The sequence below is a fragment of the Mobula birostris genome, chromosome 2 (genome assembly GCF_030028105.1).
Source record: "Mobula birostris isolate sMobBir1 chromosome 2, sMobBir1.hap1, whole genome shotgun sequence".
NCBI classification, from domain to species: domain Eukaryota; kingdom Metazoa; phylum Chordata; class Chondrichthyes; order Myliobatiformes; family Myliobatidae; genus Mobula; species Mobula birostris.
The window spans coordinates 150,158,013-150,176,803 of NC_092371.1; the positions used below are offsets into that span (position 1 = coordinate 150,158,013).

Consider the following 18,791-nt stretch of genomic DNA (forward strand, 5'->3'; position numbering starts at 1 on the left):
TCTACAAAAGAAAATTCTCTCTCTCTCGATATATATATATTTTTTTCTCTCTTTCTTATAGCTTTCAAAGAGGTCCAGAGAGAATTTTTTCCTGGTAATATGTCAAATATAATACAACAGGGAACTCCTCATGGAGCATAGAAGTGATGCAAAACTTCCTGCAGTTTCCCATCAGTTGCATTGGGAAATCTGACTTCTACACTTTTTAATAGGAGGGAGCAGTCAGAGGGAAGGGAGGCAAATTTAGATGATTTGTCACATCTTGAAACTCACCGAGTTTATTTCAATTGTTTTAAGTATTTCTAGTATTTTATACATTTATTTAATTTTAATTGCTTATGAGAATTAGTGATATCAATGTATTCTAGCCTGCTGATGGCTTGAACAGCTGATTCAGTCTAGAAACATTGTCTAACCAACTATCAAAGTATTTTTGTGGAATTTCCAACTGGATAGTCATCAATCAGATTAACTTTGGTATGCGTGAATCTAGCCAGCAAGGGAGAAGATGCCAGTGGTGAATGCAGCTCCAAGTTTATTTGGAGCAATGGATAATGAAATATTTCATGTTTTATCCCAGATGAAACTTAAATAAATTTGTACCTTGAACTCATCCCTTCTGATAACTCCTTGTTGAACATGCTTTCGGATTTCATGCAGAACAGTAAGCATGGCAATGTTAGTTTTCCCAGCTCCTGTTGGGGCACAGATCAGCATGTTCTCGTTGGTGTTGTAAGCTGTCTCAAAAACGATGGACTGGATGCGGTTCAGTCGCTTCATCCCTTTGAAAGCCATCTGACCAATCTGAAAGTATAAGCATGAAAATTATTATAAACCTTCTGCAATATCAGACCTTCGATGGACGTGCAAGAGAGATGTTGGTATCTATAAATGTGAGATGAAAAGTAAAACTTGCAATTAAGAGGTCCAATTGAATACATGGCTTTATTGCAAAAGAGATCAAGTCTAATAATGGGATATATTAAGGACTCTTAAAGGGTATCATAAGGGGTACTTTCTTTGTGCAATGGGGGAAGAGACTTTTGTCTTGGGCTGGAATACAGCTGGTGCTCAGAAAAGGAACAGCATGTTGAGTACAGGGGAGGGGGAGGGGGGGAAGGGGAGGAAAAACAGGGTGTGTGAGATTGTTAGATCTGTGGACGTTGTAGAGATCGGCTTGCTTTCTGAATGCCAAGTATTTTGATTTAGGTACTGCTACTACTGTAGACATTTGTTTTTCTTTCTGTATTACATTTGTGTTAGATCTAATAAAGTGTTTTCTTACAGCTGAGTAAATGTCTCCTTTGTTTGCGAATGCATATGCAAATGCCCTGAGCTGAATAAGGAAAGAACACAACAAAATTTAAAACTATTTTTCACTAGAGAAATCTCAGCGCAATTGTACAAGCACAGTGAGAATTAGGCTTAACTGAAGAGTTTATAAAGTTGAAAATTGGAAGCTGATGCTTACCTATTCCATTGTATGTTGGGAATTTATAGATCGAATAGAAGATCAATGTGAAATACATCTTTTTTTTTACATATACAGTATTATAAATAGTTTTTAAGAGTTCACACTGGAAAATATGTAGTAGTGGCATATAGCTGCCACAGAAGAGATGCACAATTACATTAATACAAATACATGTTAATTACTCAGTAGCAAAATGAAACAATTAAAAAAAACAACTTTTTCAACAAAAAACATCTTGTGTCGACAATTGTTAAATGAAAGAAAATTAAGTGAATGTAGCCCACCATCATGCATTACATGTTCAAAACATAAATAGAATAATGCTTTGTGCTAATATGTTTTATTTGTTTGCTGTACTTCCAAGGAATCTAATAGATAATAAAAACAATCTGAGATAAGCATCTTCCCTAACCTTATGAAAAATCAGTAGAAAAAAACACATAAAAGTCAACTTCCTACAATGCATGGTAATGTAACTTAACGATTTTTTTGTGCCTGAAACAAATTCTAAGCATACTGCGGGTTTATATATTTTACAAAAAACACGTGCAGATAGTGCCACTTAGAGGCAGGAGCACTCTTCGCACAAGTTAAGCTTAAGTTCTGCCAAGTGGGTTTGACCTGTCTCCTCTTCTCGCTGCTACCATTGGGTGGATGGTGCAGAAATCTTGGGTCCACGCCACCAGGTTTGGGAGTAGTTGTTGCCCTGCAGCCATCAGATTCACCCACCTCAGTGCTGAACAGACCCCGCAGCTATGGTCCGTAGCCACAGGGCCCCTGGATGGGCTTTACTCAGCTGAGCGCTGAACTGGCTCTCTGGCTATGGACTCACTTTTGGAGACTCTGCGGGTCAAGTTCTGTGTATTATTTGTTTACTTTTTTATCGTTTGCATGATTTGTGCTTTTTTGCATTTTGGATGTTTGTTGATCTTTGTTGTGTGGGGTTTTTCATGGATTCTATTGTGCTTCTTTGTTTTGTAGCTGACTACAAGAAGACAAACCTCAATATTGTATGCGTACTCTGATAATAAATTTACTTTGAACTTTGAAATGACTCCAGCAGCTTGATTCAAATTTCAGGCAGCATCTCAATAGATACAAACATTCTGACAAACCTCTTCTGCACCCTCACCAAAGCCTCCATCCACATCCTTCCTATAATATGGTGACTGCATATACAGTACCTTGGAAAAGTATACAGCCTCCACAAATATTCTCACATTTTATTGTATCATTTTCTAAATTTAAAGTATATTGAAGTAGGATTTTTTGAAAACATTGTGCATCCTGTCAAATCAGAAGAAAATTCCAAAGCCTGTCAATAATTTATGAAAAATTAATCAACATTGTGAGACTGAAAAAGTATTCATCCCCTTTAATTTAGATTAGATTATGAGGACGCTCAGTCCTCGTTTATTGTCATTTAGAAATGCATGCATTAAGAAATGACACAATGTTCCTCCAGAGTGATACCACAAAAAAAAAACAGGATAAACCAAGGACTAACACTACACTAACTTTCCTCAAGTACAATATTACCTTACCCAACTCACCTAATTTGTTGATGTAGAAAATTGAAGGATCACCTTTTTTAATGAATTCATAAGAGTAAATACCCTTTCTCTCCATCAGGTCCAACAGAGTGATAGATTTTCAACAGACCAAATCAAAATGAAAACAAAAGAGCATTCAAGTCAGGTAAATAATGAAGAAGCACAAATATGGGGAAGGTTACAGACCATCTCAAAGGCAGTGGACGTACCTTGGAGCTTAGTGCAGTCCATCATGAAAAAGTAGAAAAAAATATGAAACTACAGCCACAGTGCCAAGGTCAGGTTGCTCCTCTAAACTTAGTCACTGATGAAGAATGACACTTGTAATGCCAACAGTCACTCTAAGTGAATTGCAGAAGCCAGTGGCTGCAACTGGAGATGAAATTCATGGTTCCACAACCTCCAAGGCCTTGCACAAAATGGGTATATAAAAAAAAGCATATCCTTGCTGTAAAGACTTTGCAAAGTGTCACTTAGAAGATACTGTAAAGATGTGGAAGAAGGCCTCATCGGATGAGTCTAAAGTGGAACTTTTTGGCCTCAAAGCTAAGGTGTACGTTGGCATCTAATACTATGCACCTGTCAGATAACAACATCCTTTCTGTAAAGTATGGTGGAAGTAGCATCATGTTCTGGGGATTGTTTTCAACAGGAGGGACTAGTCGGAATTAATAGGAAGACGAACGTTGCTAAGTACAGACAGATCCTGGATAAAAACTTGCTAGCCTGTCAGAAAGCTTAAACTGGAGAGGAAGTTCATCTTACAGCAGGACAACAACCCAAAGCACACTGCCAAAGCAATCATAGAGTGGCTTCAAATGAAAAAAACTGATGTCCTTAAGTGGCCCAGACAGAGTCCAGACCTTAACCCAATCGAACATCTCTGGCAGTCCTCAGAATGCTGTCTACCCCTGCTCCCCAACTGACTTGGCACAGCTTGAGCAATTTTGCAAAGAGAAATATGTAAATCTTGCTCCATCACAGACTTATCCAAAATGACTACTGGCTGTAATAAGTGTGCGAGGTGGTTCAATCAAGTACTGAGCAAAGGGTGATGAGTACTTTTCACCTGCTGATATTACAGTTTTCTATTTTCTAGTTTTTCATGCTTTACAATTTTCCCATGTTTGGGGGGGGGGTCTAATGTGAAAAAAGGAGCATGTAATTCATAAATAAAAATTCTCAGTTCAATTGAACAAAATCCCTGGTTGTAATACTCATTTATGTAAGCAAAGAGTTGGGGGCTGAATAACGGGCACTGTATACTCCAAATGTGGCGTAACTAAAGTTTTACAGGACTTCCCAGCCTTATATTTAAGAGCCCAGCCAATGAAGGTAAGCAAAATATATGCCTTCTTTACCACCCTATCTAATTGTGTTGCCATTTGCAGGGTAAATGATAATGATAAAATGTTGAGATAAGCCAGGACCAATTGAATAACTACTTTGGTTCTGTCTTCACTAAGGAGGACATAAATAATCTTCCGGAAATAGAAGGGGACTGAGGGTCTAGTGAGATGGAGGAACTGAGGGAAATATATGTTAGTAGGGAAGTGGTGTGAGGTAAATTGAAGGGATTAAAGGCAGATAAATACCCAGGGCCAGATGGTCTGCATCCCAGAGTGCTTAAGGAAGTGGCCCAAGAAATACTGGATGCATTTGTGATAATTTTTCAAAACTCTTTAGATTCTGGATTAGTTCCTGAGGATTGGAGGGTGGCTAATGTAACACTGCTTTTTAAAAAAGGAGGGAGAGAGAAACCGGGGAATTATAGACCGGTTAGCCTGACATCGGTGGTGGGGAAAATGCTAGAGTCAGTTATCAAAGATGTGATAACAGCACATTTGGAAAGCGATGAAATCATCAGACAAAGTCAGCATGGATTTGTGAAAGGAAAATCATGTCTGACGAATCTCACAGAATTTTTTGAGGATGTAACTAATAGAGTGGATGGGGGAGAACCAGTGGATGTGGTATATTTAGATTTTCAAAAGGCTTTTGACAAGGTCCCACACAGGAGATTAGTGTGCAAACTTAAAGCACACGGTATTGGGGGTATGGTATTGATGTGGATAGAGAATTGGTTGGCAGACAGGAAGCAAAGAGCGGGAATAAACGGGACCTTTTCAGAATGGCAGGCAGTGACTAGTGGGGTACCGCAAGGCTCAGTGCAGGGACCCCAGTTGTTTACAATATATATTAATGACTTAGACGAGGGAATTAAATGCAGTATCTCCATGTTTGCGGATGACACAAAGCTGGGCAGCAGTGTTAGCTGTGAGGAGGATGTTAAGAGGAAGCAGGCTGACTTGGATAGGTTAGGTGAGTGGGCAATTTCATGGCAGATGCAATTTAATGTGGATAAATGTGAGGTTATCTACTTTGGTGGCAAGAACAGGAAAACAGATTATTATCTGAATGGTGGCTGATTAGTAAAAGGGGAGGTGCAACGAGACCTGGGTGTCATTGTACACCAGTCTTTGAAAGTGGGCATGCAGGTACAGCAGGCGGTGAAAAAGGCCAATGGTATGCTGGCATTCATAGCAAGAGGATTTGAGTACAGGAGCAGGGAGGTACTACTGCAGTTGTGCAAGGTCTTGGTGAGACCACACCTGGAGTATTGTGTACAGTTTTGGTCTCCTAATCTGAGGAAAGACATCCTTGCCATAGAGGGAGTACAAAGAAGGTTCACCAGATTGATTCCTGGGATGGCAGGACTTTCATATGATGAAAGACTGGATGGACTAGGCTTGTACTCTCTGGAATTTAGAAGATTGAGGGGGGATTTGATTGAAACGTATAAAATTCTAAAGGGATTGGACAGGCTAGATGCAGGAAGATTGTTCCCGATGTTGGGAAAGTCCAGAACGAGGGGTCACAGTTTGAGGATAAAGGGGAAGCCTTTTAGGACCCAGATGAGGAAAAACTTCTTCACACAGAGAGTGGTGAATCTGTGGAATTCTCTGCCACAGGAAACAGTTGAGGCCAGTTCATTGGCTATATTTAAGAAGGAGTTAGATATGGCCCTTAGGGCTAAAGAGATCAGGAGGTATGGAGAGAAGGCAGGTACAGGGTTCTGAGTTGGATGATCAGCCATGATCGTACTGAATGGTGGTGCAGGCTCGAAGGGCCGAATGGCCTACTCCTGCACCTATTTTCTATGTTTCTAATTTGCATCTACAATTCTACCTTTTAGTCTTAAGGGCACTTGGCAAACTAACCAGCGTGATTACAAATGGGGCATTAGAGCAGAAATTTGGGGTGACCCTTATATCTTTTATTCTAAAAGTAACTTAAGAAACAAAACATGATCAGTAGTTCTAAATGGATTTTTAAATTCTACTAAGAAGACAAAACTTGCAACCAAACAAATTCTCTCTTGGATGTTATGAAATACTAATACAGCTATCAAAAAGCAGAAAAGTTTGGCTATGAGCAGAGTTAGCACAGCCAGCTAAATCAACAAGAATAGGTTTTAGGTGTTCAGAAATGGTAAGGACAATTGATTTTCAGTTTGGAGCCAAATGGAAAAATAATAATGTGCAACAAGAAAAGCAGAAGAGTGACTTTATAGAGGTTTACAAAATTATGAGGAGCATGGATAGGATAGAAAGTCAGAATCCTTTTCCCAGGAAAGACGTCCAAACTAAAGAGTGGATGTTTAAATTGAAAGGAGAGGAATTTAAAGGAGATTTGAGGGTTATGTTTCCTTCACAAGAGAATGATGAATATTTGGAATTAGTTGCCAGAGGAATAGTTGAGGCAGATACTAGTAAAATATTTAAAAGGGATACAGACAAGTAAAGGAACAGAGAGATTTAGGTCTCACAGTAGCATTTGACCAAAATCCAATAAAATGTGTTTCTAAAAGCAAGGGAATAAATACAAATTTGAAATGATAGTAACACACCAAACAATAATCTGAATAGCACGGTATTTTCCATTTACCACTATCTTTTACATATTTTAAAATGAATATGAAGTTCATTACTTCTATTTTAAATTGGTCAACAGCTATGGCAATAACCTGGGAAAGCACTGTATTAGGTAGCTCCTTTAAAGCAAGGACTGCTTGTTCCATCTAAACCACATGACTGCTCAATGATCTGTTAAATCAATTTTAAAGTAGAAATGAAAAAGTTTCAGCCAAAAGCAAATTTTTCCCACCTTGAAATCACAACAACCTTTCAGTCCCATATGCGCAGAGTACTGTAAAACTGCTCTCATTCTGCACTGCGAATATAGTATGAACACAGATCAATCTACCTTACAAATATGATGTTGATAATTTGACGTCTTCAGAAGTATTCGATTCTCCAAAAGAAAAACCACCAAGTGGATACAGTGATCCACAACAATTTAAAGATATATTCGTATCAATGCTTTATTGTGTTCATTCTTTACAATCTAAAGCATGACACTTATCAGAAGTCGTGTCTCTAATCTGATTTCTAATTTACATCATAGAAACATAGAAAACCTACAGCACAATACAGGCACTTTGGCCCACAAAGCTGTGACAAACACGTACTTATTTTAGAAATTACCTAGGGTTAACCATAGCCCTCTATCTTTCTAAGCTCCGTGTACCTATCCAGGAGTCTCATAAAAGATCTTATTGTATCCCCTCCACCATTGTCGCCGGCAGCCCATTCCATGCACTCATACTCTCTGCTTAAAAAACTTACCCCTGACATCTCCTCTGTACCTACTCCCCAGCACCTTAAAACTGTGCCCTCTCATGATAGCGATTTCAGCCCTGCGAAAAAGCCTCTGACTATCCACACGATCAGTGCTTCTCATCATCTTATACACCTCTATCAATCAAATCACCTCTCATCCTCTGTTGCTCCAAGGAGAAAAGGCTAAGTTTACTCAACCTATTCTCATTAGGTATGCTCCCCAATACAGGCAACATCCTTCTAAATCTCCTCTGCACCCTTCCTATGGTTTCCACATCCTTCCTGTAGTGAGGCGACCAGAACTGAGCACAGTACTCCAAGTGGGGTCTGATCAATGTCCTGTATAGCTGTAACATTACCTCTCGGCTCTTAAACTCAATCCCACAGTTGATGAAGGCCGATACACCATATGCCTTCTGATCCACACAGTCAACCTGCACGGGAGCTTTTAGTGTCCTATGGACTCGGACCCCAAGATCCCTCTCATCCTCCACACTGCCAAGAGTCTTACCATTAGTATTATATTCTGCCATCCTATTTGACCTACCAAAATGAACCACCTCACATCTATGTGTGTTGAACACCATCTGCCAGTTCTCAGCCCAGTTTTGCATCCTATCCATGTCTCACTGTAACCTGTGACAGCCCTCAACACTACCCACAACACCCTCAACCATTGTGTCATCAGCAAATTTACTAACCCATTCCTCTACTTCCTCATCCAGGTCATTTATAAAAATCACAAAGAGAAGGGGTCTCAGAACAGGTCACCAACTTCCATGCAGAATATGGCCCATTTACAACCACTCTTTTCCTTCTGTGGGCAAGCTAATTCTGGATCCACAAAATAAGGTCCCCTTGGATCCCATGCCTCATATTTTCCCAATAAGCCTTGCATGGGGTACCTTATCAACTACCTTGCTGAAATCCATCTACAATACATCTACTGCTCTTCCTTCATCAATGTGTTTAGACACATCCTCAAAAAATTCAATTACGCTCGTAAGGCATGACCTGCCTTTGACAAAGCCATGCTGACTACTCCTAATCCTATTATGCCTCTCCAAATGTTCAAAAATCCAGCCTCTCAGGATCTTCTCCATCAACTTACCAACCACTGAAGTAAGATTCACTGCTCTATAATTTCCTGGGCTATCTCTACTCTCTTTCTTGAATAAGGAAACAACATCCGTTACCCTCCAATCCTCCGGAACCTCTCTCGTCCCCATTGATTATGCAAAGATTATTGCTAGAGGCTCAGAAATCTCCTCCCTCGCTTCCAACAGTAGCCTGGGGTATATCTTGTCCTGTCCTGGTGACTTACCCAACTTGATGCTTTCCAAAAGCTTCATCACATCCTCTTTCTTAATGTCTATATGCTCAAGCTTTTCAATCCACAGTAAGTCATCCCTACAATTGCCAAGATCCTTTTCCATAGTGAATACTGAAGCAAAGTATTCATTAAGTATCTCTGCTATCTCCTCCAGTTCCATACACACTTTCCCACTGTCACACTTGATTGGTCCTATTCTCTTATGTCTTATCCTCTTGCTCTTCACATACTTGTAAAATGCCTTGGGGTTTTCCTTAATCCTGCTCGCCAAGGCCTTCTCATGGCCCCTTCTGGCTCTCCTAATTTCATTCTTAAGCTCCTTCCTGCCAGCCTTTTAATTTTCTAGACCTTTATTATACCTAGTTCTTTTGAACCTTTCATAACCTTTTCTATTCTTCTTGACTAGATTTTCGACAGCCTTTGTAAACCATGGTTCCTGTACCCTACCATCCTTTCCCTGTCTCATTGGAATGTAGCTATGCAGAACACCAAGCAAATATCTCCTGAACACTTGCCACATTTCTGCCATACATTTCCCTGAGAAGATCTGTTCCCAATTTATGTTTCCAAGTTCCTGCCTGATAGCTTGATATTTCCCCTTACTCCAATTAAATGCTTTCCTAACTTGTCTGTTCCTATCCCTCTCCAACTCCATGGAAAAGGAGATAGAATTGTGATCACTATCTCCAAAATGCTCTCCCACTGAGAAACCTGACATCTGACCAGGTTCATTTCCCAATACCAGATCAAGTACAGCCTCTCCTCTTGTAGTCTTATCTTCATACCATGTCAAGAAACCTTCCTGAACACACCTAACAAACTCCACCCCATCTAAACCTCTTGCTCTAAGGAGATGCCAATCAATATCAGGGAAATTAAAATCTCCCATCATGACAACCCTGTTATTACTGCACCGTTCCAGAATCTCTCTCACTATCTGCTCCTCGATGTTCCTATTAATATTGGGTGGTTCGAGAAAAAAAACACCAAGTAGAGTTATTGACCCCTTCCTGTTTCTAACTTCCACCCACAGAGACTCAGTAGACAATCCCTCCATGACTTCCTCCATTTCTGCAGCCTTGACACTATCTCTTATCAGCAGTGCCGCACCCCCGCACCCCCACCTCTTTTGCCTCCCTCCCTGACCCTTCTGAAACATCTAAGGCCTGGCACTCTAAGTAGCCATTCCTGACCCTGAGCCATCCAAGTCCCTGTAATGGCCACACCACCATTGTTCCAAGTGCTGAGCCACGATCTAAGCTCATCCCCTTTGCTCATGATACCCCTTGCATTAAAATAGACACATCTCAAACCATCAGCCTGAGCGCATCCCTTCTCTATCACCTGCCTATTCTCCCTCTCACTCTGCTTACAAGCTTCCTCTCTATGTGAGCCAACCTGTATACCATTTGGCCTGCATACAGGGCCAACTGCCCATCAGGTTCCTCTGTCCTCCAGTTCACTTCTCAGTTTCAAGTAACTCTCCAGATTAAACAAATTACTAGCTAACATTTCAAATCTAACATTAAGCCAGTGAGCTTCAGCTCCTGGCCGCATAGCCAGGAAAACACCCTTTTCGTATCTACCCTGTTGATCCCTCTGAGAATGTGGTGTGCTTCAATTTCGTTATCTCCATTTTTTATAAACTAACAAATACATGTCCAGCCCACTCAGATTCTGCACATATGACATAACCATCATCCAGAGAACCAGCCTGATCAATCTTGAACATGTCTGTATGCTTGCATGCATTATGCTGCTGTCAAATGACTGGCTCATTAGATATTTGCATTAAAGAACAGGTGTACCTAATAAAGTGGCCACTGAATGTATTCAACATTTTATTTCTGTTGACATGGATAACTTCCCATCTGTCCACATTGTATTTCATCTGGCGTATTTTCGTCCACTGATTTAACTTGTCTACACTCCCTTACAGACGTTTTACACCTATAACAACATTCACACCGCCAACCCATTTCACTTCAGTGGCAGCTTGGAAATATAATATTTGATGTGCTTAACCAAATTGTTGACATTGACTATGATCAGTTGACACAAACACTAATTCTACACTTCTCTAGTAGTCACAGCCTGCCAAAGAAAGGATGACCTGCTTATTCCTTCTCTCTTCATCTAAGATGAAACTTGATTCTCCATTATGAGTTTTTGTTGATGTTTCCATCCCTGAATGCAAAGTATTGTTTTATATCGTCTGCTAATTGCTTAAGTCCAATCATAAATTCTGCCTTTTGATAATGGATACACATTTGCACTTGTTAACTTGTTCATTTGGCTTATTTATAAACTTATATTCTTCTTACTTTTTATATAGGCATCCGTTGGTCTCGTGAGACCATGGATTTGTGCCTTGGAAGGTTTCCAGGGCGCAGGCCTGGGCAAGGTTGTATGGAATACCGGCAGTTGCCCATGCTGCAAGTCTCCCCTCTCCACGCCACCAATGTTGTCCAAGGGAAGGGCACTAGGGCTGATACAGCTTGGCACCGGTGTTGTTGCACAGCAATGTGTGGTTAAGTGTCTTGCTCAAGGACACAACACGCTGCCTCAGCCAAGGCTCGAACTAGCGACCTTTACTTTTATTTAGTCATCTTTTCACAAGTTCTAAAAAGCTCCTAATACCTGGTTTTAGTGCTTCCCCCTTGGTTATTTTATTTATCTTTTTTATTGATTTTCATAGAAACACAGAAAACCTACAGCACAACACAGGCCCTTCGGTCTTCAATGCTGTGCCGAACATGTACTTATTTTAGAAATTACTCAGGGTTACCCATAACCCTCTATTTTCCTAAGCTCCAACTACCTATCCAAGTCGCTTAAAAGTCCCCATTGTATCTGCAAGTTGGACAGTTAGTAATGGGAGACAAGGAAATGGCAGGCGAATTGAAATAGTATTTTGAGTCAGTTTTCACTGTGGAAGACACAAGCACTATGGTGGAAGTTGCAAGCGTCAGGGGCATAAAGTGTGTGAAATTACGATTACTAGGGAGAAGATTCTTGGGAAACAAAGGTCTGAAGGTAGATAAGTCACCTCGACCAGATGGTGTGCACCCTAGGGTTCTGAAAGAGGTAGCAGAAGAGATTGTGGAGGCATTAGCAATGATCTTTTAAGAATCACTAGATTCTAGAATGGTTCCAGAAGATGGGAAAATTGCAAATGTCACTCTACTCTTCAAGAAGGGAGAGAGGCAGAAGAAAGGAAATTATAGGCCAGTTAACCTGACCCCCGTAGTTGGGAAGATCTTGAAGTCAATTGGAGGATGTGGTTACAAGGTACTTGAAGGCAGCATGGTTTCCTCAAGGGAAAATCTTGCCTGACAAATTTGTTGGAATTCTTTGAAGAAATCACAAGCAGGACAGACAAAGGATAATCAGTTGGTGTTGTGTACTTGGATATTCGGAAGGCCTATTTCTTCAATAATCAATAATTAAAGCACTCTTCTTTTTCATTTGTGTCTGAAAGTTATCTACATTTGTTGCAAATTATGCATCATTCTTTTAAATGCTAACCACAAATGTCCACAGTCACACTTCTGAATACAGCTTATCAATTTATCATAGTAATTCTGCTCCTCATACCTTTATAGTGGATCAATAACACTATGGAAATAATAGTTACTGAAACAATTCAATAAAAGCTAAGAACATGGCATTATACACATAGACTAAAGATGTTCAAAAATGATTAGGGTAGAAAAAAGTACTGATTAGGGAAGTTATTACAGTGCTAGGAAAAGAGAATATCCTTGCAAAAAAGAAGAAAGAAGGACACTATCATCCCACAAGAGTACTCAATAGGTCAGGAAATATTGAGAACAGATTGTGGAACAAAATAATGCTAATTTTGTAAAACACCCAATACATTGTTTGAAATATACAAAAGCAATGTGATTATCACCTCATCCAAGTCCCTGATTTCAACCGGTTTCTCCTCAATTCCAATTGGCATAGGATGAGTTGCAGGAATAACCACTTGTTCATAGATCTTGTTATTTTCACGCTCAATGCCTTCTGGAAGAAACATCTGTAAAACAGTAAAGCACAGAGCATATTAGCATACACATAACTTAAAATGTATTCATAAAAGCATTTCCCCACAAGTTACAAGTTAACTTTGAGTACTCAACCTTAAAACACACATTTTCCTCAGCTGGACAAGGGCTGCACTGCCACATTAAAAGAAATGATGAATTTTTTCATCAATGTTTTCCTTCATTAAGTAATGGCTCTCAAGATATGAGAATTAATCCACGCTTCCCAGGGTATTATAACAAACCTATAATTGTCAGCGATAGCATTGTGCAACAGGAGATACAGTGAGATGCAAAAGTTTGGGCACCCCTGGTCAAAATTTCTGTTACTGTGGATAGTTAAAGTGAGTAGAAAATGAACTGATCTCCAAAAGTCACAAAGCTAAAGATGAAATATTCTTTTCAACATTTTAAGTAAGATTTGTGTATTATTTTTGTTTTGTACAATTTTAGAGTGAAAAAAAGGAAAGAAGCACCATGCAAAACTTTGGGTACCCCAAGAGATTTGAGCTCTCAAATAACTTTTACCAGGGTCTCAGACCTTATTTGGCTTGTTAGGGCTATGGCTTGTTCACAATCATCATTAGGAAAGGCCAGGTGATGCAAATTTCAAAGCTTTATTAAATACCCTGACTCCTCAAACCTTGTCTCAATAATCAGCAGCCATGGGCTCCTCCAAGCAGCTGCCTAGCACTCTGAAAATTAAAATAAGTGATGCCCACAAAGCAGGAGAAGGCTATAAGAAGATAGCAGTGTTTTCAGGTAGCTGTTTCCTCAGCTCGTAATGTAATTAAGAAATGGCAGTTAACAGGAACGGTGGAGGTCAAGTTGAGGTCTGAAAGACCAAGAAAACTTTCCCAGAGAACTGCTCGTAGGATTGCTAGAAAGGCAAATCAAAACCCGCATATGACTGCAAAAGACATTCAGGAAGATTTAGCAGACCCTGGAGTGGTAGTGCACTGTTCTGCTGTGCAGCAACACCTGCACAAATATGACCTTCACGGAAGAGTCATCAGAAGAAAACCTTTCCTGCGTCCTCACCACAAAATTCAGCATCAGAAGTTTGCAAAGGAACGTCTAAACAAGCCTGATACATTTTGGAAACAAGTCTAAAGAACAATCTTGTAGAAATTTTACAAATTCTGTCTCTTGTGATCCATCACCAACCTGATTTTCCCAATCTACCTTCATAATGAAATCTCCTATGACTCTCATAATATTGCCCTTTTTACATGTCCTCTCTATCTCCTATTGTAATTTGTACCCCACATCCTGGCTACTGTTTGGAGGCCTGTATAAAACTCCCATCAGGATCTTTCTGAAGCTTCTTAACTCTATCCACAAGGACTCTACATCTTCAGATCCTATATCACTTCTTTCTATTTCTATTTTTCTATTTTATCAACAGAACCACCCCACCTTTTCTGCGTACCTGCCTGACCTTTCAATACAATGTGTATCCTTGGATGTGAAGCTCCCAACTATTATCTTTTTTCAGCTACGACTCAGTGATGCTCACAAACATCATGCCTGCTAATCTCTAACTGCACTACAAGATTCTCTACCTTATTCCATATACCGCATGCATTCAAATACAACATCTTTAGTCCAGTATTCATTTAAGATAAGAGAGGAAGCCATTTCTTTTGAAGATTAAAATTAATGATGTGCTTTGAGCTAAGCTACAAAGATTTTTGGACATTTAAGAAATCAAACAGAAACATGGAATTGCGAGAGAGATCAGTTTAGTGAAAGATCAGATCAATCATGATGTTAGTGAGTAGCAGAATAGACTCAAGAATTTATTTCATTTACTCTTTTTTTCCTGTTCTCATTTTTTTGAAAATCTTAATCTGTGCTGGCCAGTGCTATCATGTTTACTGTTGTGTGCTGGGGCAGCAGGCTGAGGGTAGCAGACACCAACAGAATCAACAATCTCATTCGTAAGGCCAGTGATGTTGTGGGGATGGAACTGGACTCTCTCACGGTGGTGTCTGAAAAGAGGATGCTGTCTAAATTGCATGCCATCTTGGTCAATGTCTCCCATTCACTACATAATGTACTGGGTGGGCACAGGAGTACATTCAGCCAGAGACTCATTCCACCGAGATGCAGCACAGAGCGTCATAGGAAGTCATTCCTGCCTGTGGCCATCAAACTTTACAACTCCTCCCTCGGAGGGTCAGACACTCTGAGCCAATAGGCTGGTCCTGGACTTATTTCATAATTTACTGGCATAATTTACATATTACTATTTAACTATTTATGGTTCTATTACTATTTATTATTTATGGTGCAACTGTAACGAAAACCAATTTCCCCCAGGATCAATAAAGTATGACTACTACTACTACTACTACTACTACAGAAATTAAAATTATAGGTAGTCAGCTATTCACAAAAACATGCACACTAGTGAAAATATTTGCATGCTAAAAACCAGTCATTAAGTAACTTTATTACCCAAAACATCAGTTATACCTTTGCACCAGCAATAAATGCTGAGGTCTGTGTTGCTTCACCATATGAATCATAAACATGTGGATAATGAATTCGTTCATAATTATATTGTCTTGTAAGAATTGGCGTTAATCTTGCATTCTGTAGCGCATTCTCCCTATAAAAGACATACAAAAAATTATAACTAAAAATCATATCTATAAGCATTTCTTTAACCAGAAATATTCTGTTTTTTCTTGATTTTTGAAGACAAAGTGATCTTTTGATTGAGAGGTTAGTTAATAACTGAGCACTGTGCATCTTGCAAAACTGAGCAATCAGGCTTGAATTCTGATTTGCATAATAAATGAAATGTTTTTGCTTTATGACTGAATATTGTTTGTAAAACTGAAGAAAAAATTTAAGTTTAGACTTACAATTCCATTTTTTGATCATCCATAATGATGTTCTATATTTAAATAAGCAGTTGCAGTTTTAATAATACTTTTTGATTACCAATCCAAAACTCATTATCACTGCCCATCCTATTGTCAATCTCGCAGTTGTTCCTGGACTCTGAGGCATAGATCAATGATATTTTTTTTTTATTAACTGACTGGTGTTTTCAGTCAATGAAAGGAAAATTACTTTAACATTTTGTAAAACAAATTACCTGAACTAAATTGTTGGAAACAAATAGCTTTGACATTTGCTGTCTTACCTTTGTATTCGCAATTCCTTTGGATCAAAATATTGAGGTCCATCACCTGAAAATTCCCCTTCATCTTTTTTTTCTCGTTTAGCTTGCCGTTTTTCTTCTTTACGACATTGTTTCAATAATTGTTTTTCTTGTTCAGAATGGACAGTGACTTGGCAGCCATATATGGGTTGTGAATTTCCAACTAAACCTTTCTTTGAAGTATCTGTAAATGGGATTAATGTAATGTTGAGCATAAAACCATAAGATATAGGAGCAAAATTAGGCCATTTGGCCCATTGAATTTACTCCATCATTTCATCATGGCTGATCCAGTTTTCCTCTTAGCTCCAATCTCCTGCCTTCTTCCTGTATCCTCCATGCCCTGACCAATCAAGTATCTTTCAACCTCTGCCTTAAATATACCTAAAGACTTGGCTTCTACAGCTGCCAGTGGCAAAGAACTCTACAGACTCACCATCCTCTGGTTAAAGACATTCCTCCTCATCTCCGTTCCAAAAGGACGTCCCGCTATTTTGAGGCTGTGTCCTCTTGTCTTAGACTCTCCCACCATAGGATACATCCTCTCCATATTAACTCTATCAAAGCCATTCATCATTCAACAGATTTCAATGAGATCACCCTCATTCTTTTGAATTCTAGTGACTACAGGCCCAGAGCCATCAAACACTCTTCATTTGACAAGCCATTCAATCCTGGAATCATTTTCGTGCATCTAATTTGCATTTATTAAGTGCTTCCAATCAAGTAAAACATCTCAAGTTGTGTCACAGAATCATAAAAATAACCAAGCAACACATGGAGATATTACGATAGGCATAAAAGACATGGTCACTTAAAGTGAAATATACAAGTAACAAAACTATGAAATTTGAGAATTGAAGAGTCAGCAACTGCTCTGCATTTTGTTGGATACCAAGATACTAAATCTACAGAGACCCACGCACCAACTGAAGCTAACTGGCATGTACTTAATTGTTAGTCTATCCTATCTACTTTTCTATGATGTTTGCATAATTGTTTGCATCATAAAGTACAAATTCTGGCAATTAACATGAGAGAATAATGCAAGTTCCAGACTAAAGGAAGGGTACAGAGATGATGGAAAAGCAACATTACCACAAAAGTATACAAATACAAAAACAAATGCACAATACTCATCATCACCATCATGTGGTGTGCCATATGATATGGGTGATCATGGTCTCTATGACCATGAGCTTCTCAGCAAATTTTTCTACAGAAGTGGTTTGCCATTATCTTCTTCTGGGCAGTGTCTTTACAAGACGGACAAACCCAGCCATTATCAATACTCTTCAAAGATTGTCTGACTGGCGTCAGTGGTCGCATAACCTGGACTTGTGATATGTACCAGCTGCTCATATGACCATCCACCACCTGCTCCCATGGCAGATGAAGGAAAGGAGCACCTTACACCTCCTTTGGTAGAGACGTATCTCTATCCTGCGCAATACTAATATTCTGATTTCAGTGGAATTTTGCTGATTAAAATAGAAGTGTGTTGCAGTGAAATTCACATTCAGATTTAGTAATAACAAATTGAACAGTACATTAGATACACAAATGAAATTAAAGTGATTATGAAACACAATGGGTCAATGATTTTTTTAGTAATAAAAACTTAGGGTGAATTTTCTGTTACCACATAATATTTCCTAAGTAAGCTAATTGTGAAAAGACTGACTAATTGAGGAGTGTCATAATAATAATTCTGATGATTTAGAGTTTTGATAAGCAATAAATTCAATTAGATCCTTTATTAAAACTACAATATCAATAAAGTAAGGGTTAAATTTAAGGAAAGTGAAGAAGAGACGAAGAAAAAAGTACAACAGTCTAGCAACATTTTTCAGTAGATTGTGTATTGTAGAATGTGGCTGTGAATGAAGATATACTATCATCTTGCAGTATCTTTCCCATTGGTTAGTATGTTGTGGATTTGTAAAAGGGTCTCTGCATGGGCTGTTCTGCTGATTCTGGCACTTAACAACGTGGTTAATTATTGAGGATGTTTATATAGAAATGGGTTTTATTCCAAGTAGCCACCAACAGTACTTTTTTTAAACTTATGTAGAGATACAGCACAGAACAGGCCCTTCAAGCCCAATGAGCTCAGCCATCCAGCAATTTACAATCACTAGTTAACCTACTAACTAGTACATCTTTGGACTGTGGCAGGAAACCAGAGCACCAAGAGGAAACCCATGTGCTCATTGGAATAGTGTACAAACTTCTTGCAAACAACGCGGGAATTGAACTTTGATGACCTGAGCTGTTATAGCGTCGCTAATGTGGCACCCTGGATATGCTTGAATATGCTTCTAAAAAAGGCAAAGCCACCTAATATCTAATATGCAATATTTGGCCAATTGCTAAGAAAATAGACAGTACAAATGTGGAAAACCATATAAATACCACACGAATGAATATCAACCTACAGCATTTATCAATATTACAGAATTTTATCTGTCCTATGATTTGAATCTCAGCATTGACACACGGGACACTGGTCAAGCAGGCTG

General features: G+C 39.1%; 1 protein-coding gene across 2 annotated transcripts in view; it reads right to left on the bottom strand.

The window, feature by feature from the left end:
* ascc3 (activating signal cointegrator 1 complex subunit 3) overlaps positions 1–18,791 on the bottom strand; it is a 387,895-nt gene that overhangs the window by 346,504 nt on the left and 22,600 nt on the right. For both annotated transcript variants that reach the window (XM_072250313.1, XM_072250317.1), the window contains exons 6-9: positions 16,252–16,453; positions 15,573–15,708; positions 12,959–13,084; positions 604–804 (exon numbers count right to left, since the gene is read on the bottom strand). In XM_072250313.1, the coding sequence (XP_072106414.1) occupies positions 604–804; positions 12,959–13,084; positions 15,573–15,708; positions 16,252–16,453 (665 nt within the window). The remainder of the gene's footprint in view (positions 1–603; positions 805–12,958; positions 13,085–15,572; positions 15,709–16,251; positions 16,454–18,791) is intronic.